The following is a 22,474-nucleotide window of genomic DNA, read 5'->3' on the forward strand; positions in this document are numbered from 1 at the left end:
AAAGGAGGGGGGTAAAACAGAAAGGGTGAGGGGAGAGAAAGGAAGAAGGGAAGGCAGGGAGAGAAGAGAGAGAAGGAGAAGGGAGGTGTGTTATGGAAAGAGTGAAGACGTTTCGTGTTTGTTCTTGGCTTCCTAATTTTGTCTTGCCTGGCTGGTTATTGGAAAAGCATATGCCCCCGCTGCACATTTAGTTACTCTAAGCACATATTTATCTTATAAGTGTAAACAGAAATCAAGTTTAATAAGCCTATATAATTTTATTCTAAGCCATCCTAATTAGACTTTGTAATAGTTGTGTAACAAATTTCTTAAAATTACTTGATAGATCATAATGTAGAATTAACTTGAAAACATAATCAGTTCTTTTAAAACTGAACCATCTAATTGAAACAAGAATAAAATCCATTAGTATTGTAGACCCAGTAAACTGGTTTTCTTAAATGAGAATTGTTTGTAAACTGTAAATATTCAATAAAATTAATTGGAATCTTACAACTTAGAAATACACTTTAAATTGAAGCTAAATTCTCTTTCTATTAAGTTTTCATTTCATCAATGTTCAGACTGACTTTGATGTTCAATGCCCAAAGCCTGGAATTGTTTCCTTCCATAGCAAAACAGTCATCTCTGCTCTTCAAGGGAGAGCCATGCATTCAAGTCATACTGTGTGCTTGTATGGGAAGTATATCAGGATAGACAGTAAGAAAATAGATTAAAGTAGGGATAACTCTTTCGTATTCAAATTTCAGAAAACAAAGACTGTCAAGTTTGAGCTCTTCTGGACATGAAAAATCCATAATGCATGTGGCAGAGATAACACCAAAATTCAGAATTTAAGGAGATGAAAATGTTTGGGCAGAGATGATGAATGGAGCAGTGGCTAAAGGCAGTTCCCACCAAGTCTGAAGAGCTGAATTTCACAGAAGACTATCAGAGCCTTAGATGCTGTGTGCTTTGTCAGTATTAGATGCTGTGTGCTTTGTCAGTACTAATCTGCTCTATTCTTGTGGAACTATAATTATTATTCCTATCTTCATCTCTACTTCAGGAAGAGATAATCAAGTCCCATAGTGGTTTTATCCTCTCCCATACTGCAGAGCTGGGGAGCAGCTGTCCTAGCCTGTGTTGAGTCAAATTTTTGTCCTCTTCAATGTCTTGCTGTTCATCCATTTTTTGGAAAGGACTTCTAGAAAGCCCACAAACCCTAAGAGTTTTAGCATCAGATCTGAAAAAGAAGAGAGTCCAGCCCACTGATGGTGTGCAGAATATCCAGTGTTCTTAGGAAAAGCTCTCCTCATCCTACCTACCTACCACTCTGTGTTCCCAGGCTGCCCGCAGCACCACCTTCTTTCCACCTCTTCCATTCTCAGGCTATGGTGCTGAAGAGAAGCAAGTGTGATTTTTGCTTACAAGCCTTGCCTCTGTCATCTCTCTAAAGCAATTTCCCTTTCCTTCTCCAGGATACATCTGTCTTTCAATCCCACAAATCACATGATTTACATTCTTTATATCTAGTCAGCATCTTCTCATAGCAATAATTAGCCAACTATCGTAACCTTCTATCCATCTTCCCCTGAACACATCTCACTGTTCTCTTCCTGTCTTGATGAAACAGGAGCTTTGTTCTGCCCCAGTCATAGCCTCTCCTTTCTGTTCTCTCCTTTTCCTCTATTTTTGAATTCTACTCTTTTCCCACTCATTACCTCTACATTTTCTTAAATCTTGTCATCATTGTCTGGAATCTGTGGTATTTTTTCAGGTATTTCACTCCTCAGCATCCCCTGGCCTTCTATTTCATCCTCTCTGGTACCCAGCTGGAACTGGAACCCTTGGTGCATTGACTATTTTTCATCTACCCTGTTCCTCAGGCTTCTCTTTATCTATCTTCTGTCAAAGCCCGTCACTGAGACCAGCCCCTGGGTATAGACCCATATCTCTTGTCATTTTCTTTCTTAATAAAATGCTACTTTGTGGAAATTCAGTTCCTTTCTGTTCTGAGATGGAATCATCAAAGGTTGGAGAACACTTGCCACACTGTCCAGTTTCTCTAAACCATGAGTGCTCAAATTCCAGATACACTGGTACTGTCACTTACATCTGCTCTGTTCATACACTTATACTCCTTAATTATAGTCTTACACCATCTCTTCTTCCCCCAAATATATTACTCTCCATTTTATTCAGAACTGATGGACCTGTGTCTTACTTCATGGGATAAAAAAAGAAATGGCATTTCTGGCTTCTGGTTTTCCTGTGTGCAAGCCCTCCGCTTTCTTTTGTGAAAAGGGGTGAGCTACATGACCCAAGTCCCCCATTTGGCAGTAGATCTGAGTTTAGCCTCATTAACCTATCACAGTGATTACCTTTGTTTGGTCATTACAGAATACCTCTCCTAGCCCTTTCTCATTTCCATGCATGGTTGATGCTGTTTCAGACATCGCAGAAAAGGATCGGTGACAATTTAGCCTGGTCACAGGAAAGTCTTTATTTCCCCACAGCCTGACACTTTGTTCATCTATCTGGAGGCATCAGTTTAACAACCTGGGTATGTCTTTTATTAGACACCAGGAGGGACTAGTGTGATCTACAACAACATGAGATTAAGCAAGCAAGTGTGAACACAGAGCGAATGCTCTGACAATTACACTGTTATTGGACTTTAGACTAGTTCAGCAGCAGGAGGTTGACTGTTTTATAAATTACAACAATTTATAAGGGGTACACAGAGTCCTAAAGTAATAGCAAAATGGTTCAGGACACAATTTTATAAAATACCATTCACACCCAGAACCAGAATAAACACATCCTGAGTGCTGAAAGTCAACGGTGTCTGACTGAGATGACACAGGCAGTAGAATTATCTAGTCAGGGATTAACACAGTCATCATAAAAATGCTTTCATAGGTAATTACAAATTTCTTGGCAATATGTAAGTATACAAAATAATAGGAAGTAAACACAAATTATAGGAACAACATGAAAATTATAGCACTGACAAAAGAATTCACAGAAATAAAAATAGCATAAACATAATAGTAGGGCAGAGATAACAGAAGACAAAATTACAGGTTGTTGGTAGCAGGTCTTTTGAATTGTCTTGTTCTCAACAATTGAGAGGACATAGACCAAAAGAAATATAATACAGGGTCTGAAGATCTTGCCAAGAGATTAAGAGCATTTGCTGCTCTTGGAGGGGAGCTACACTTCCCACTACAGGCTGGTCACAATCCACAGTCCACCTGTGAAGGTGTCAAATCCCAGGCATCTGGAGTTTCAGATGATTGTAAGCTGCCATGCAGGTGCTGGGAAGTGAAAGCTGCTCCTTTGCAAGAGCAACAAGTATTCATAACTGTTGAGTCATCTCTTCTGTGAACTAAGAATAAATCTGAAAAGCAGGCAGAGGTAAATATCAAATTGCTTGTGTGGGAACAACCATTAGAAGGGCTACGGAGTTTTCATCTAAAACTATGGGAGCAAAGGGAAGCACCCCCCTCCCCCATGTAAATGGCTATTAGCCAAAACCCTTAAGTTGTGTACTTAGTGAAACTGTTTCCAGCAGAAGTTTCCCTAAGGTAGGAGTGAGTGAAATTCTTCAAACAAAAAGAAGTGATAAGAGAGAATCTTGGAACATGTGAAAGGAGAAAGGAGGAAACACAAAATAGGAGTATATTCAGTGGGTTATCATTACTTTTGATTTTAATGAATTAAAATGCCACAAATACCTCAACACTTGGATTTGTTTGACATACTTCTGTAGAAATCAATGAATAATTTAAACCTTCTAGTTTTTACTGGATCTGAAAAGGTACTAAAAGTGTGAGTCATGTGGCAGCAATCAGAAGAAACACTTCAGAAGATACAAGTTTGAACCTCAACACTGGGTGAAGAGTTGAGTATCAAGGGGTATTATCCTTGTGAAAAACAAGCAATATGCAGTGAGTTTGTATGACACCATAGTGGAACAAAGTCGTGTTGGCTTAGTAGATTTTCTTTTATTGACCACAGCTAACTAACCTATCAATATTTCTTCAGCTTAAAGATGGAGCCCAAGACGAAAGGATTAAAACAGCAGCAGCAGCAGCACAAGAAACTCCTGGCTGCAATGCTTTCCCAGGACTCCTTCGAGTCCATCCATAGCCCCACACCATCTGTAATAGAAGAAGACATTGATAATGAAGACGATGCAATGGAGTTGCTGGGTAATTTTAAAAATTAATAACTTCTCTTTTTCGTCTTTTCTGGCATTGTAAAATGTGCAATAATTGGGGGATTTTAAACCTTTAAAATAGTCTTGTCTAGGGCAAAGGGATCTCTTTAACATACACTTTCTTTCCATTAGAACTTTATGAAGTTGCATGTAAGAACTAACCTATGGAAGCATGTGAAACATTCCCTAGACTGTACTATGTGCTTTGCATATGCAGCGCTCTATCCTCTGGCATCAGTGAGCTTTATTCTGTGTGCAATTGTGATAGGATGCAAACCTGTCTGTTTTATTTTCTTGACTACACCTATTGTCTATAAAATACATCCTCTTCCTAAGAAAGTTTTGTGGCTATAAGGTTGCTTTAGAAGAATATCATAGAGTTGAAAGATGTTGGCAGTAGATTAATGTTGAATGCCTTTCAATAATGATATGGAGTCTTACAGATATTTCAGTCTAGAGACTCATTACCTTCACTCAACTTCATTAACATTGTAGATACAGTTTTTCTTTTAATAGTTTTTCATATTTTAATTTTTAGTAATTCAAGTATGTGCTCCTGTTTCAGTAGAAATATTCTCATATAAATTATCTTTTTATAAATTATTAATTGATACTCACTTTGGGAAATTTTTTTTTCAGAACAGATTTTCTCTGTGTAGTCCTAGATGTCCTGGAACTCACTCTGTTGACCAGGCTGACCTTGAGCTCAGAGATCCACCTGCCTCTACTTCCTAAGTGTTGGGATTAAAGGTGTGGACCACCATGCCTGGCTGGAAAATCATTTTTGTAAAAGGATATGAACTTTTCTTTGCAAGCAGTCCACAAGTAAAATGTTTTTTTTTTTTAATTGAGTGGTACTAGCTATTCTATAGAGAATTAAAATAATTGGTATATGCTTTTATAGCAACATTCTATTATATTTGAGCTGAAAAAAGAATAAATAATATATTTATATGTAAAATATCAATGCATTGCAAAAGTACTTTATTTAAAATTCTAAAACAGATTTCTTGGAATTGAGTGTTGATAGCAGTAAATTATGTTCTATATGAATGATAAGTCTCCATGCATATACCTACAAAGGTGTTACTCAGTAGATGATGGCAGGGTTCCAGATCTTTTCTAGTCGTCTAATAGCTACCTAGAGTCAAGATTTAAGGAGACCGAATTATCGCACTTTCGGTTAGATACTATTGGCACTTGTTTTCTTTTAAGCAATTGAGTCTTATTCCTCTAACTTCTAATCGTAAAGTGACAGGGCTTCTGGAAACTCTGGCACCTTTATCCATCCTTCATTCACTACCAAGGACTTTGATAAGGTCATAAAATAAAATCATTTCTGTTACAGGCATTTTCCAGTCATGTTAAAAATATAAACTCATCACTTCCGCCATTTTCTTTACCTATGCTATTACAGTCAAATATAGTGGTGACTCCTCGTGCAGAAGAGGGGGCAGAGGTCACCACTGCATACTTGTTTCAAGAAGCTGGTTCCTCTGCTTAGTCTTGCAGGACAAGGGGGTGTAAACCTGGGAGGTGGAGTGTGCCCAGACTTCTGGGGACTTGTTCACGTACATATGGGGTCTTTGGTAACTGTGTCTGTCAATTGCTTCTCTGCTGGTCAGGGATAGTGAAAGACATGATCGAGAGACTCTTAAGAGATTCATATGTCTACTTTATGCTGATTGTCCTGAAACCTCGCCTGCTCTGTTCAAAGTTTCTAGCTTTCTAAGCTGAATACCAGAGGGTTGGATCTTGACATCTACCTCGTGATAAGCCATTAGCGATTGGCTCTCATTAATCCTTCTTCTCCTTTTAGATATTAAGCCTGCATTCTAACCAGGCTTAACAATAAAAAATTGTAGAAGCTTTGGGCATTCTCTGTGTAGTCTCACATATCTTTGCCCAGGTGGCTGAAAGAGACGCTGCTCTCTTAGCGATGAGCATTTCTTGTAATGGCATGCAATGCTCAAGCACACAGCAGTAGCATTAAATAACTCCACATGCATTTTCCCTGGTTTTGAAAATGATTTCAGAGAAACATGAGATTGCATTTAGCTGAAGAAAACACAAATGCTAACTACTTGACAGTTTATGCGAAATCAAAATTTAGTACATAGAATCAGTGTTGTGATGTAACAGACATTGTTTAAAATATTATTTGGGAATCTATGACGCGTTGCTGAATGAGCTTGCTGTAATGTGTTCTTAAGGGTTTAATTTTTTATTATCTATGCCATAATAAAATGAGCTGAAAATGTGTCATGCATGGAAAAGTAATCTGTAAATGTGAATTGATACGTAAAATATATGACTTTATTTAATATTTATATAAAAATGAATTGCCCATCAATATAATTGGTTGACTTAAGCAGAAAATCTTTTAGTGTAGATAGTACATATAAATAAACTTAGTCCTTCTGTCTTTATTGAAATGCAGTGTTGTTAATACATGTTGATTATATATTCACAGTTATTCAAATGTATGTCTGTGGATTTATTTCATAAACATCCTAGGCATGAGGAAATATATTTAAGGATCCATTTCATATTAAAGTCTATGACTATTTTAAATTCTATTTATAAATTCCCACTTATGAAATAATATCATCTAGCAAATAATGAATTATCTGTACGTGGAGATTTAAAAACACACCAACATAAGCCTCTATGGGTTTTTTTTCCCTTACAGCACTGATCATTTAGAACATCAGAATAGCAAAATAAACTGAAGATTCTTCATTATAAATGATTCTTTATAAAAATTTTGAGGACTTTAAGACATTCAACCACTGAGTATTTCAATATTATGTGTAAGATTGCTTAAAACATTAATTCATTCAGTGTAGTATAAAAGCAAGTTAATCTAAATTAGTGCCCATTATAGATAAAATATCCAAATGGGGATTACTTTAACATATAGTAATTAAAACACTCAGAAGATTAATTTTTAAGGCATTGAAAAGAGTTACCTCAATTCAAGTCATTTTTTTTCCACAATATAAGATATTCTAACAAATCCCATTAATTATTCTTCAGCTACTACCAAAAGTTAACCAAACCTTACGGAGATGCACCAAATCAATCAATACAGCCGCAGAGCTAAGACATCCTGACACTGTGTGAGGTATCTGTCACTTCTCACAATATCTCCCCTGGAACGGAAGCTCAGTAGAAGGTCCCATCTTGTGTTAGCACCCATGCTCTGAGTTATAACTTCAGTTGGCTTCCATGTTGTCATCGCCTTTATGAAATATGCATAGACACAATCACCCTGTAGTTCAAGGACTTGAATAAGGACTTGCTGAACTCATAAGAACACTGATAGAAAGGATATAAGCAACACCTGAGAAGGCTCACTGATCATTGTTTACAGCCAGAGATCAAGAAGTGGAAGTTTCTGAGTCATCCACACTCACTAATTTGTTTTGTGTTTGGAATTCTATGCATGGTTTGTTCTCTTTATTTGTTATTTTTATTTCTTTCCAAAGATACCAGAATTTTTGCTAATAGTAATGAATACTCTGTGTGGAGTATTCATGATTTTTAAAATAAGTATAATACAAGAAGATGTCACCAAAACCGTACATACCACTTGATATCACCTGTACAGCATGTGATAAATGCTTTGCTTTCCACATATAAATAAACAATTCCAACTCTAAAGCACATTGATCCGGGAGAATAAAGTTAATAGTTTGCGAATAATTCCTAAACATGCAGACAAATCCTTTGTAGTGCTGATTGTACTTCAGGTGAAAATTTCTTCACTCAGGAGACAACTGCTTCCAGGTATTTCTGTGTCGGTTTACTTAAACTATATTGGTTAGTTACACAAAAGTGTGAAGTGATTGACACCTACCAATGGCAGCATTTAGTGTGGTTTTCATACACGCACTGTGGATTTTCCCTGAGCATAGTGGGAACTGTGGGCCACTGTGATGCACTGTAGGTGACCTGGTCAAAGACCTGTGCTCCAATTCTAAGATCCATATCTCCCATGCTACCTCTTTCTAGTTTTTTTCCCCACATTTTTGCTGTTAAGGGAATTGCTTTTTAATCTTTTGCTAATCTCTGAGCTTCAAGCAATTAGTTCTAAATTGCTAGATGCACCATGTGCCCTCTCTACTGCACAGGCATGGTATGAGGTATTCTCAGAAAATGACACATTCCTCTTCCATCACAGCTGACAGGAATACTTGGGAAAAAGGACACAAATTTATGTATAAAACTCTTCTCCCAACCAGTTATGTTCTCTCACCATGGCTGTGTTATGCAATTGGAGGCATAAGAAAATATGTGCTTTCTTTAACTATGGAGAAAATCCTTTCAACAGTAAGAAACAGTGTTTCTCAGAGCATCAAAAAATACTTGGGGCTGGAGAGATGGCTCAGAGGTTAAGAGCACTGACTGTTCTTTCGAAGATCCTGAGTTCAAATCCCAGCAACCACATGGTGGTTTACAACCATCCGTAATGACATCTGTCACCCTCTACTGTTGTGTCTGAAGATAGTGTACTTACATATAAATAATAAATAAATCTTTAAAAAAACAAAAAACCTTAGAAAGCCAAGCTCTGAAACCCCAAGTGTAGCCACAGCCAAGCATGCAAACAGCTTGCTGCCTGCCAGCTCACAGCACCTCATCTTTCACGTGACTCATGGAGATTTAAGCAGGGGCAGTGACTTCTGTGACTGGTTAAAAATGGGGAGGTGGAACACGCCTTTAATCCCAGCACTTGGGAGGCAGAGGCAGGCAGATTTCTGAGTTCGAGGCCAGCCTGGTCTACAAAATGAGCTCCAGGACAGCCAGGACTACAAAGAGAAACCCTGTCTCGAAAAACAAAAAACAAAAAACAAACAACAACAACAACAACAAAACAAAAAAAATGTGGAGGAGATTGCTAGACTGTACGATTTATAAGAGAAGAAAGAAGTTATTTTGTATATATGCAGAGATTCACACTAGCAGACACAGCTTGGGAAAGAAGAGAAAGGGGTGTTGGGTCAAATTCAGTAAAGCTAAAACTGTAATTCACGTTTACATGTTTCTGCAAAGATCAATTACTAAACTTGTTATTGATATGATATAGCAGGATTATTTGTTCAGCCTTGTACTTATTTTTATGTATTTTGAATATGAACTTTTGCTTTATATAAGACTAATTTGAAATTCACACTGAATCACAACTTTGTTATATTTTTCTTGGTTGATACAAATGAATTGTAATTAATTTAGCAATTGTTTGCAGATTAATGTCAAAATCAATAGCATATTAAAGACATGTTGCAATTCCTCTGATTCCTTTACATCTTGTTTTATAGCTAAAACTATGTTTAGATATTTCTATATCATGATATACTTAGTCACATGTTTAATTATTTTCAAAGAAACACTTAAGTGAAACAGAATGCTAAGAAGAATGTTCACAAAACTTGACAACTATTTCCCCAAACTGTTGGTTTTGTAAAATAAAACTTTGTTTTAAAAAATTAACATTATGTTATATGTATGTTTTTGGGAATCCTTAACAACAATAAGTACATCCATTTATTGATGTAAAGATTTTAAGTGAAAGATTGCCAAGAAGTACAGTGGAGAACTTAAGGTCGTTACAATGGAAATCAGTGAAGATTAATCTTTTCTATTATATTTTTTAACTTATGTCCTTCCTGCTGAATGCCTTTGTCATGTTGGATAGATTTGTCCATGTTAAAAAAATTCTCCTGAGATTTTATTTAAATTTTTAATTTCTTTTAAAGCTTGCTTTTCTAAGCATCAGCGGAAGAGTTCATTTTATGGGTCATTTATGAGTCATTTTAATTATTGACATTCAGTAAATATGTGTTTCAAAATATTAACATAAGTGGTATTAGTACAATAAAGCAAAAATCACAGTAAGCTTAGAAACTTGACTTTTCAAGAATGGCAAAGTGTGTGAAGTCAGGAATGAGAGAGCCTTGATGCGCACTTCCCCGCTGTTGCAGATTGTAGGGCTAGGAACAGGGACACTCTGCAGATTTGTTGCTAGAAAAATAAGATTAATAAAAATGTTCACTTTTTTGTAAGATTAAGTAAAATAATTCATGCTAAAGTTCTCAACCATCAGGTAAGCTAGAAAACTAATACAATTCTTAAGTGGATTCTTTTCTTCTTTCCTTTTAATGTGTGAAATTGAGTTCACATAAACAATAAAGTGAGATACAGAAAAACTTAGGTTTGCCCCATATATTTAGAAAACATTTCTACAACCTCTTCATCTTAGTCATTTAATTACCTTTTAAAGATGAATACTGACAACTTTCTGACATTTTATAACAAATGAAGCTAATTTCCCCTGGTACTTTAGCCCAAACCATGGCAATTTAAACAGTAGCACTAGCAGACACAGGAGCATAAATGTGTTCGAATTCTCTAATGATTCAATTGAACGATTCTTCACAGCAATATGAATATTTTTTGTTTGTTTGTTTTTAACAGCATCAAAAGCTACAACTTTCAGTGTGGTTTTATTGTAGATGTATTGGGTTTTGGTGCCTGGTTGCCTGCATCCATGGTTGGCAGTCACAGTCTCTGGCGGTTCTGTAGCATGGAAAGTCCACATCTGGGCTATGGAACCACAGGGAGTAAGGCCTGTGGATCTCATCTTCTGATGGGAATGGGACCTTTGCCTAAGAAAACACTATTGTTTCCAAGGCTTGCTCTTCTGTACCCCTTTCAGATTACCCAACACTAACACCTATGAAAAGGTGTGTGTGTGTGTGTGTGTGTGTTTGTGTGTGTGTGTAAAGATGGACGGAAGGTAGAGAGGGAGAGAAAATGAGAGAGGTAGAGAGAATGAGAGAGAAAGAGAGAGAGAGAGAGAGAGAGAGAGAGAGAGAGAACACTTTATTATAGGCCTTTGACACTTATGATCTGAAATTTCTCAAGTAGCATTAATAATATCATGATACCATCTAGGTCTTGCATCTTGGTAGCTGAGTTTAGGCATATTCTGTAGTTTAAAATAGAGACTATAGCTCTATTTGTCTAGCATAAGAGGACAAGACAAGTCCGGAGCTACTTCACATCTGTTTATAAGGGAAATTGTTTGTTGGAGTTACTCTCCAACAAAAAGCTTTTAACTGAAATAGAGAGGGAGTGTGAGAGCAAAAGAGAGTGCTCTAAGAACATACATCTAAAAGCAAAAGTCAATGTCCAAAAAGCAATATTCCTTTAACAACATGTTCATAGAGAAATACTGCCTACATTTACTTGAAACAAATATTCTCACCAGAAATCCTAATGACGGTATAATATAGACATTGATAATTTATTTATTTATTTTTAATTTTTTTATTAGATATTTTTCTTCAATTACATTTCAAATTCTATCCCAAAAGTCCCCTATACCCCCCCCCCCCTGCTCCCCTACTCACTCACTTCCACTTCTTGGCCCTGGCATTCCCCTGTACTGAGGCATATAAAGTTTGCAAGACCAATGGGCCTCTCTTTCCAGTGATGGCCGACTACGCCATCTTTTGATACACATGCAGTTAGAGTCAAGAGCTCCAGGGGGGTACTGGTTAGTTCATATTGTGGTTCCACCTATAGGGTTGCAAACCTCTTCAGCTCCTTGGGTACTTTCGCTAGCTCCTCCATTGGAGGCCCTGTGTTCCATGCAATAGCTGACTGTGAGCATCCACTTCTGTGTTTTCCAGGAACTGGCATAGCCTCACACGAGACAGCTATATCAGTGTCCTTTCAGCAAAATCTTGCTGGCATATGCAATAGTGTCTGAGTTTGACGGCTGATTATGGGATGGACCTCCAGGTGAGGCAGTCTCTGGATGGTCCATCCTTTCATCTTAACTCCAAACTTTGTCTCTGCTACTCCTTCCATGGATATTTTATTACCTATTCTAGGGAGAAATGAAGTATCCAGGAGTTGGACTTCCTTCTTGATTTTCTTGTGTTTTGGAAATTGTATCTTGGGTATTCTAGGTTTCTGGGCTAACATCCACTTATCAGTGAGTGAATATCAAGTGACTTCTTTTGTGATTGGGTTACCTCACTCAGGATGATATCCTCCAGATACATCCATTTGTCCAAGAATTTCATAAATTCATTCTTTTTAATAGCTGAGTAGTACTCCATTGTGTAAATGTACCACATTTTCTGTATCCATTCCTCTGTTGAGGGACTAGATATTGATAAATTATTATTTCCTTTAATGGTATTGATTCATTTAGTAGCCAAAGATTTAAGTAAATTGAGGTTATAAAATAAAGAAAAGTGAGACAATTTGTACATGATGACTATCATTTTCATGCCACCTCCATACTCTTAATACTCTTAGTTCCTCTCTAGTCCCCTCCTCTCCCTTTCTCTTTTCTTTCTTGAGTTGAATGTCTTTTTGTTTGTTTGTTTTGTTTTTTGTTTTTTTGTCAAGGCAAGTATTAGAAATTGAGTATTTCTTCATAACACAAAAGAAAAATATCAAAGGGAGACAAAAAGCAGTCCAAGATGAATAGTAACAGACAAGCAATACAATGGCAAGGAAAAAATGAAAACAATCCCTTGAAAACCAGAGTGAAAACAAATAAAACAAAGCAGTGTATTCTAGAAAAAAAAGTATTAAAAGCTTGGCATCGCTATCATGTAAGAATCTGATCCTATAACTTTATACTCAGAAGGCTGAGGAAGGATTACAGGTTTGACCGGCCTGCACTATGTGTATGTGGGGTGGGGAGGGGAAGGGGTGTGTGTTTCTCTATAGATAGATTAAATTAGATAGATAGATAGATAGACAAATAGATAGATAGATAGATGATAGATAGATAGATAGACAAATAGATAGATAGACAGACAAATAGATAGATAGATAGATAGGTAGATAGATAGATAGCTTCATTTCCTTTTATGTGATAGAAATACCAAAGTATTTTAATCTCTTTTCTACAAAATTATATATATGCATATATATAAATGTGTAAATATATAGAAATATATCTATCTCTCTATATCTACATAGATAAATATAGATATTTATTAATATATAGATATATGATAAAAAAGAATGAAGGGAGCGAAAGAGAAAAATCCAAATTATGAAGACAACAAAACAGAGGAGGAAAATCAAGTAAATAGAAACTATATGGACATAATGATCTGCAATGGTCAAAATAATGAAAAAAAGAAGTAAAGAATAATGTGGGTATAATTATAGTATCACAATATACTCTAACAATTCAGACTTGTGACTTTGATATAAAGGATGGCCAGTGGGGATGAGCTAGAAGGATTCCTCCTCACTTAGGTCATTAAGGTGGGTTGAGAGAGGAAACCATTTTTAAGTATTTCTTCTGGGAAGGTAAAGTGGTAAATATGAGGACAGATCTGCTTCATGCCTGTAACAAATCACTCACTCCATCATAAAAGCAGACTCTTACAACTCTAAAATTTATAACTTTTTATGTAAAATTTTCTTGGAAATCACAAAATTTACTAGGAAGAAAATAAAAAGTTGACAAACTGGGGCTCATTAAAATTGTGATCTATTTCCTCATAAAAAGAAAAAAAAAAGAAAGATGTAGAAAACTTGCCACTCAGTAGCAGGAAATGTATAAATGACATGACAGACAGAGCTTGCACGAGAGAGTATGCACAATTAACACAAATGAATTTTTCAGTGGAACAAGAAGCTCAAGAAAAATAAGCAAAATGAAAGTAGGCAAATTTATAATACACATAAGGAATGGCACAACATCATTAGCCGCTAGGGAACTATGATTTAAGACATGAGATGCCACCTCCTCCAAGCTACAGCACTTGAAATTAAAGACCAAATAGCAAACATTGGAGTGTGCAGCAACCAGCTCCCTCCAGCATTGCTGAGAAGAGGTTAGGAAACACATCTGGACAGAATCTTGTATATTTAAATATGTACTTATCCTGTGACCTAAAATTCCTTGCATGCTTCCAAGGCAATAAAACTTGTCTCCACAACTACACTGTGTCAAAAACTGGGCTACTTAAAATAATCCAGTAGGAACCATTCAAGTGCCAAGCAAGAGTTGTGGTATATCCATAGAGCAGAATACTAGGTAGCAGTTAAAAGTGAAATAAAGTCTCAAGGCATGCAAAAGGTATGAATGATCTTCACTGCCAAAAACTGAGTCTGTTCCCCAGAAACGGATATGTTATTGATAGCCTAGCTCAACATGATTGTATCCTGAGATATGACTCTTAGAAAATAATCACCATTAAATAAACTCTATGTGGTGTTTGCTAATTGGGTAGGATTGGCATTTGTTATGAGAGAAAGTTCCCTCACAATCACCATATACACATGAAGGACAGGATGTTTGAGTACACAGCTAAGTGTGTACTAACTGGACGCTGACTCTTTTTAGAACTGTGACCTTGGGCACTTAAACCTGCAGGACTGTGAGTGACCCAAGGCCTTCACAAATGCTGTTGAGCCTAGGAAACCAGACACCAATAATTATATTCTAAATTAATTTAATAGTAATTCATTTATGAACAGGTAAATTTAATGGTCAATAGATTAGAATAGTAGAAGGTGATAGACCAAATTGATATTGATACAAGGAAGTCTCCTGGGTGATAGAAGGCTTTATAACGATGCATATATGTGTCCAACTCACAAAATTGTATATACATTGTAGGTGTATTTCATTGCACTTTGTAATTCTAAAAATCACCGAATTCTTACATGAAATAAACCATGGTTGAGCCAAAATTAAACCTGATATTGGTGTTCCTGAAATGAAATTTGATGATTTTTGAAGATTCTGAATGTGAGTGGATTGCTTTCTACATTGAAACTTGATACAATTTCACCTCACATATTTTTTTTTATTGACGGTCTTTTATTACATGATTTATATTTAATTGTTAACATTTACAAAGCACTGAACTGGTGCCAGTTTACCCTCAGTACATATTATTGGCTATATTAGGAAACATTTACAATGTTCTATAAATGACACAAAAAACAAGGCCTCACTCATAAAGCTGTGATGAGCATAAACCGTGCTTGGAGCTCAGTACCATTGAGACAGGCTAACACAGTCCATTGGCTTAGAGCTGCTGTGTAGCCAAGAGCCTGAGACTCCTGACCCTCTAGCTTCTGCTTCTTCAGTGCTGAGATTTAAGTTTTCGTGAGTTGTTTCTGTAATGTTCTAGTCGTTTTAAGTTGTTGAAGACACCAAACATTTCCTATTTTCAAGTTTGAGCACTTATAAATAATCATGATAGAAGACAAGAAAATGGAGGAAGGCACAATCACCTTTGAAGACAGACGATCAACCCTTTGGACTGAGCAAACTGAAATGAAGACATGCTCCAAAGTCTATCTGCTCTTGAAACAACAGTTAGTAATAACATCTTTGATTCTTTTGTTTGTTTGTTTTTTGTTTGTTTTTGTTTTTGTTTTTGTTTTTGTTTTTTTGAGACAGGGTTTCTCTGTATAGCCCTGGCTGTCCTGGAACTCACTTTGTAGACCAGGCTGGCCTCGAACTCAGAAATCTGCCTGCCTCTGCCTCCCGAGTGCTGGGATTAAAGGCGTGCGCCACCATGCCCGGCAACATCTTTGATTCTTATATGCAAGCTTTTTTGGAAGCTGTCTGGTTTTCTTCTTTGCTCTACTTTGGACAATATCATCCTGTCTTTGATAACTAGGTATTAACTGTCCAGGCTTTTCTATGCCCACTTCAGTTTCCAAATAATGATATGGAGGCAATTATTTATTTACTTAACAGGATTAATTCACTATATTTTTCTTGTATAAAAAGCTTATGTGGTCGTCAAAGTTGGAGCCTGGGTTGTCTGAACAGATCTGGTGTGGGTTTTCACAAGATGACCAGTGAATTCCTGATAAGGAGACTTGGTGAACGGTCTCTTCCCAGAGGTCAGGGGTCAGGCAGCTGTAGGTCATGGAGATGTCATCAAAGGTAGCCTTGGCAAAGTTGCCCAGGATGGCAGTGTAGCCCCTGGCTGGAGTGCAGGAGCCATCTATACTGCCATCACCAGGAGCTTCTTCAGCACAGAAGCAGAGGCAATGCGAGTGCCTCTGCACCTTGCACATCTTAATGCTGGTTTGTGGGGTACACAAATACTAAGGACTATTTTATCTTTTTGAAGTGCCAACCTTTTATTATTTTTAAATCTTCTTCTCTATCTCTGATAACTTCTACTATGGTGCCGTTTGTGTTTGCTTAGCCTGGAATACAGCTGTACTGTCTCCCCTTGCTATTCCTGTCAGTGTGCTTTTACCTGTATTCATGAATTTTAATCATTATGTGTCTTTTTACTCAGAAAAGAATTCTCAGAGCAAAAAATTCAATATGGTTATGCTAGCCTTGACAACCTTGGTCATCAATTACGCACAATTTATGTCCCTGAGATTTAAAGTGTGATTGAATCATGTTTTAATAGACACCATTTCTGGTTTGTTTTATATGAATTGTCTTTGTTTTTTATTCCTATTCTCTTCTACTCTTTTTCAGCTCTTGGATTTTTTTTTGTTTGTTTTTTATTTCAGTTTTATGAATTAGTTTACTGTTGGTGGGAATTTTCATGGGAAGAGGTCTTTTGAGACAGGACTCACTATAGAGTCCTAGCTGACTTGAAACTTTCAATTGAGCTCAAGCTACCCTCCAACTCTTGGTCCTCCTGTCTCCGCTGCCCAAATGCTGAATTTGCAACAGTCCTATTTGCATTCACTCTGACTGTCTTTTGCTTTCAGTTTTTGTTAAAGAGTTATCTGTGCTAGGTATTGGCATGTGCTTGCATCATGTATATATGTGTTCTGTGTTCATGCCCTGCACGCACAGATTCCAGAACAGGGTATCAATTCCATGAGAACCAGATGGCTCTGAGCCACCATGTGCATGCTGGGAGTTGAACCCAGGTCCTCTGTAAGAGCAGCAAGTGCTGTTGATGAGTCATCTCTCCTGCCCCAACTGCTTGCTCTCAATTCAACATTTATATGATTCTTTTTTTTCCATTTCTTTTCAAAGCTCAAGGTTTTTCTTCCTTAGGCTTCACTGCAGAGTATAATATTCTGTTACAGACAAGCCTCCTTTAATTTATTCTATACTACGTTCTTGGCTGATTTAGTATTTTATGATACCTCTTTTATCATTCATATATATACATATATATAAATATATAGAGATATAAATGTATACATAAACATATTGCTACTTATTTAGAACAGATTTGTCTGCTATATTAACAAAAATATACAGTTTTATTTTTCTCCTATTTCATATTTTAGAACTTTTCCTTTCTTAATATGTTAATAAATGAAGTTTCTGAACTAAATCACTTTCTGTCTCCTTGAAGACAGAAATTTCTGACATTTATCAAAAGATATATCCACAATAACAAATTTCCTCCATTTTATTTTACTTTTAAAATTTTAGTTATTTTAATATATTGCCTTTTATTTTCATGTTTTCCTTTTATTTCCTATTATATTTACTCTATTAAAACTTTTATTTTAAGGTAATTTTATATATTATGGAAGTTTGGGTTGGTAGGGGCTGTTTTTCTCCCTATTCAAAATTTAAATATTTTACTCAGTGTTCTTCATGTGCCCACAATTTCTAAGAAGTAGGGTGCAAATTTAATTGTTTCTTCTAGCTTCTTTTAAGTTCATTCTTTTTGTTTGAGTTTCTATACTTTACATATACTATACCAGTTGTAAAGTTACTGATATTCATATTGTCTTCTCAGAGTATCCTGAATCCCTTGCTCTTACATTAACTTAAAAAGGATTTTCATTCATTAATACATTAAATATTATTTCTGTTCAGTCCTTCCTTCCTTCCTTCCTTCCTTCCTTCTTTTCTCGTCCTCCCCCATTTCTCCTCCTTCTCTCTCATCATCTTCCTTACCCCGGCATATATTTTAATTAGCTATTTTCTTTATTTACATTTCAAATGTTATCTCCTTTCTTCTTTCCCCTCTGAAAATCCTATACCCCCTCCCCATTTACCTGCTCACCAACCCACCCACTCATGCTTCCTGGCCCTGGTATTCCCCTACACTAGGGCATAGAACCTTAACAGGACCAAGGGCCTCTCCTTCCATTGATGACTGAATAGGCCATCCCCTGCTACATATACAGCTAGAGTCATGAATTCCATCATGTATACTCTTTGGTTGGTGGTTTAGTCCCTGGAAGATCTGAGAGTACTGGTTAGTTCATATTATTGTTCATCCTATGGGGCTGCAAACCTCTTTAGCTCCTTGGGTACTTTCTCTAGCTCCTTCATTGGGGACCCTGTGCTCATTCCAATGGATACCTATGAGAATCCTCTTCTGTATTTGTCAGGCACTGGCAGAGCCTCTCAGGAGACAGGTTTATGAGGCTCCTGTCTGCGAGCACTTGTTGGCATCCACAATAGTGTCTGGGTTTGGTGGTTGTATATGGGCTGGATCCCCAGGTGAGGCAGTCTCAGGAGGGTCACTCCTTCAGTCTTTGCTCCAAACTTTGTCTCTGTAACTTCTTCTATGGGCATTTTGTTCCCCTTTCTAAAAAAGGATCGAAGTATCCACAGTTTGGTCTTCCTTCCTTCTGAGTTTCATGTGGTTTGTGAGTTGTACTTTGGGTATTCCAAACTTCTGGGTTAATATCCTCTTATCAGTGAGTGCATATCATGTGTTTTCTTTTGTGATTGGGTTATGTCACTCAGGATGATATCCTCCAGATCCATCCATTTGCCTAAGAATTTCATTAATTCATTGTTTTTAATAGCTGCATAATACTCCATTATGTAAATGTACCACATTTTCTGTATTCATTCCTTTGTTTAGGGACATCTTGGTTCTTTCTAGCTTCTGGCTATTATAAATAGGGCTGCTATGAACATAGTGGAGCATGTGTCCTTATTACATGTTGGAGCATCTTTTGAGTATACGCCCAGGAGTAGTATTGCTGGGTCCTCATGTAGTACTAAGTCACATTTTCTGAGGAACCACCAAACTGTTTTCCAGAATGGTTGTACCAGCTTGCAATCCAGCAATGGAGCAGTGTTCCTCTTTCCCCACAACCTCATCAGCATCTGCTGTCATCTGAGTTTTTGGTCTTAGCCATTCTGACTGGTGTGAGGTAGAATCTCAGTGTTGTTTTGATTTGCATTTCCCTGATGATTAAGGATGTTGAACATTTCATTAGGTGCTTTTCAGACATTCAGTATTCCTCACTTGAGAATTCTTTGTTTATCTCTGTACCTCATTTTTAATAGGGTTATTTGGTTCTTTGAAGTCTAGTTTCTTGAATTCTTTATATATATATTGGAAATTAGCCCTCTATTGGATGTAGGATTGGTAAAGATCTTTTCCCAATCTTCTGGTTGCTGCTTTGTCCTATTGACAGTGTCCTTTGCTTTACAGAAACTTTGCAACATTAAGAGGTCCCATTTGTCAATTCTTTATCTTAGAGCATAAACTATTGGTATTCTAATGATTCTTTGGATTTCCTCAGTCTCTGTTGTTATTTCTCCCTTTTTATTCTGATTTTGTTAATTGCCATACTGTCCCTGTGCCCTCTAGTTAGTCTGGCTAAGGGTTTATCTTTGTTGTTGTTGATTCTCTCAAAGAACCAGCTCCTAGTTTGATTGATTCTTTGTGTATTCCTTTACATTGGTCAATTTCAGCCCTGAGTTTGATTATTTCCTGCCATCTATTCCTCTTGAGTGAATTTGCTTTTTTTTTTTTTTTTTTTTTTTTTTTTTTTTTTTTTTTTTTTTTGTTCTAGAGCTTTCGGGTGAGCTGTCAAGCTGTTGTATGCTATCTCCAATTTTGTTTTGTTTTGTTTTATTTTTGTTGTTTTGTTTTGTTTTGTTTTTGTTTTGTTTTTTTTGTTTTGAGGCACTAAGAGCTATGCGTTTTTCTCTCAGGACTGCTTTCATTGTGACCCATAGGATTGGGTATGTTGTAGCTTCATTTTCATTACTCTAAAAAAAAAAAATCTTTAGTTTCTTTCTTTACTTCATCCTTAACCAAGCTGTCATTGAGTAGAGTGTTATTCAGCTTCCATGTGTATGTGGGCTTTCTATTCTTTAGGTTGTTATTGAAGATCAGCCTCAGTCTGTAGCGATCTGATAAGATGCATGCGATTGTTTCACTCTTCTTGGATCAGTTGAGGCCTGTTTTGTGACTGTTTCGGTTAATTTTGGAGAAGGTACCATTAGCTGCTGAGAAGAAGGTACATTCTTTTGTTTTAGGATAAAATGTTCTATAGATATCTGTTAAATCCATTTGTTTCATAACTTCTGTTAGTTTCACTGTGTCTGTGTTTAGTTTCTGTTTCCAGGATCTTTACATTGATGAGAGTTGGGTGTTGAAGAGTCCCATTATTATTATGTGTGGTGCAATGTATACTTTGAGCTTTAGTAAAGTTTCTCTTATGAATGTGAATGTCCTTGCATTTGGAGCATAGATGTTCAGAATTAAAAGTACATTGTGGTAGGTTTTATCTTTGATGGGTACGAAGTATCCCTCCTTATCTTTTTTGATAACTTTAGTTTGAATGTCCATTTTATTTGATATTAGAATGGCCACTCCAGCTTGTTTCTTATGACCATTTGCTTGGAAAATTGTTTTCCAGCCTTTTAGTCTGAGATAGTGTCTGTCTTTGTCCCTGAGGTGTTTTTCCTGTATGCAAAATTTTGGGTCCTGTTTATGAAACCAGTCTGTCAGTCTATGTCTTTTTGTTGTGGAATTGGGTCCATTGATATTATGAGATTCTAAGGAAAAGTCATTATTGCTTCCTGTTATTTTGTTGTTAGAGTTGGAATTCTGTTCATGTGGCTATCTTCTTTTAGGTTTGTTGAAAGATTACTTTCTTGCTTTTTCTAGGGTGTCCTTTCCCTCCTTGTGTTGTTTTCCATTTAGTATCCTTTGAAGGGCTGTATTTGTGGAAAGATCATGTAAATTTGGTTTTTAACATGGAATACCTTGGTTTCTCCATCTATGGTAACTGAGAGTTTTGCTGGGTATAGTAGCCTGGACAGGCATTTGTGTTCTTTCAGGGTCTGCATGACATGTGCCAGGATCTTCTGGCTTTCATAGTCTTTAACGAGAAGTCTGGTGTAATTCTGATAGGTCTGCCTTTATATGTTACTTGACCTTTTTCTCTTACTACTTTTAATATTCTTTCTTTGTTTTGTGATTTTGGTGTTTCGATTATTATGTGACAGGAAGAATTTCTTTTCTGGTCCAAACTCTTTGGAGTTCTGTAGGCTTCTTGTATGTTTATGGTCATCTCTTTAGGTTAGGGAAGTTTTCTTCTATAATTTTGTTGAAGATATTTGCTGGCCATTTAAATTGGAAATCTTCACTCTCTTCTATACCTATTATCCTCAGGTTTGGTCTTCTCATTGTGTCCTGGATTTCCTGGATGTTTTGAGATAGGAGCTTTTTGCCTTCTGCATTTTCTTTGACTGTTGTGTCCATGTTTTCTATGGTATCTTCTACACCTGAGATTCTCTTTTCTGTCTCTTCTATTCTGTTGGTGATGCTTATTGCATCTATGACTTCTGACTTCTTTCCTAGATTTTTTTTTTTAGGTCCAGAGTTGTCTGCATTTGTGATTTCTTTATTGTTTCTACTTCCATTTTTACATCCTCGATGGTTTTGTTCAATTCTTTCACCTGTTTGGTTGTGTATTCCCATAATTCTGTAAGGAATTTTTGTGTTTCCTCTTCAAGGGCTTCTACCTGTTTACCTGTGTTCTTCTGTATTTCTTTAAGGGAGTTATATATGTTCTTCTTAAAATCTTCTATCACCATCATGAGATATGATTTTAAATCCAAATCTTCCTTTTCTGGTGTGTTGAGGTATCCAGGAATTGCTGTGGTGGGAGTTCTACGTTCTGATTATGCCAAGTAGGCTTCTGTTGGTAAGATTCTTGAATTCGCCTTTTGCCATATGGTAATCTCTGGTGTTAGATGTTCTTGTTGTTTCCCACAGGAGCTTGGTCCTCCTGTGGGTCTGTAAATCTGTGTCAGCACTCCTGGGAAACCAGCTCTCTCCTGGTAAGACCAGTGCACAGAGAGCTGTGGAACAGCCCTACCTCCTGGGTGCATATTTCCCAGCTGCTCTACCACTTCTGTGGCCTGTGAGCTTCTGGCTGGTCCCACCTTAGTCACTGGAGAGAAAATGGCGATCTCACCTGAGTCTCGAGGTCAGAGCATTCCTGGGAGACAAGCTCTCCCCTGGCATTTTCATTATGCATTATGCCCATGGTTTG

The 22,474-nt window shown here is 36.8% G+C and overlaps 1 protein-coding gene across 12 annotated transcripts in view; it reads left to right on the plus strand.

Moving 5' to 3' along the window:
* The window catches only part of A830018L16Rik (RIKEN cDNA A830018L16 gene), a 562,288-nt gene that overhangs the window by 178,504 nt on the left and 361,310 nt on the right, over positions 1–22,474 (plus strand). For 10 of the 12 annotated variants that reach the window (XM_030254977.1, XM_006495544.2, XM_006495540.3 and 7 more), the window contains one exon: positions 4,033–4,199. In XM_030254977.1, the coding sequence (XP_030110837.1) occupies positions 4,033–4,199 (167 nt within the window). Of the gene's footprint in view, positions 1–4,032; positions 9,704–22,474 lie in introns of those variants that run through there. The other 2 variants (NM_001160371.2, NM_001160370.2) reach the window with 2 other exon arrangements.

The sequence above is a fragment of the Mus musculus genome, chromosome 1 (genome assembly GCF_000001635.26).
Source record: "Mus musculus strain C57BL/6J chromosome 1, GRCm38.p6 C57BL/6J".
Classification (NCBI taxonomy): Eukaryota; Metazoa; Chordata; class Mammalia; order Rodentia; family Muridae; genus Mus; species Mus musculus.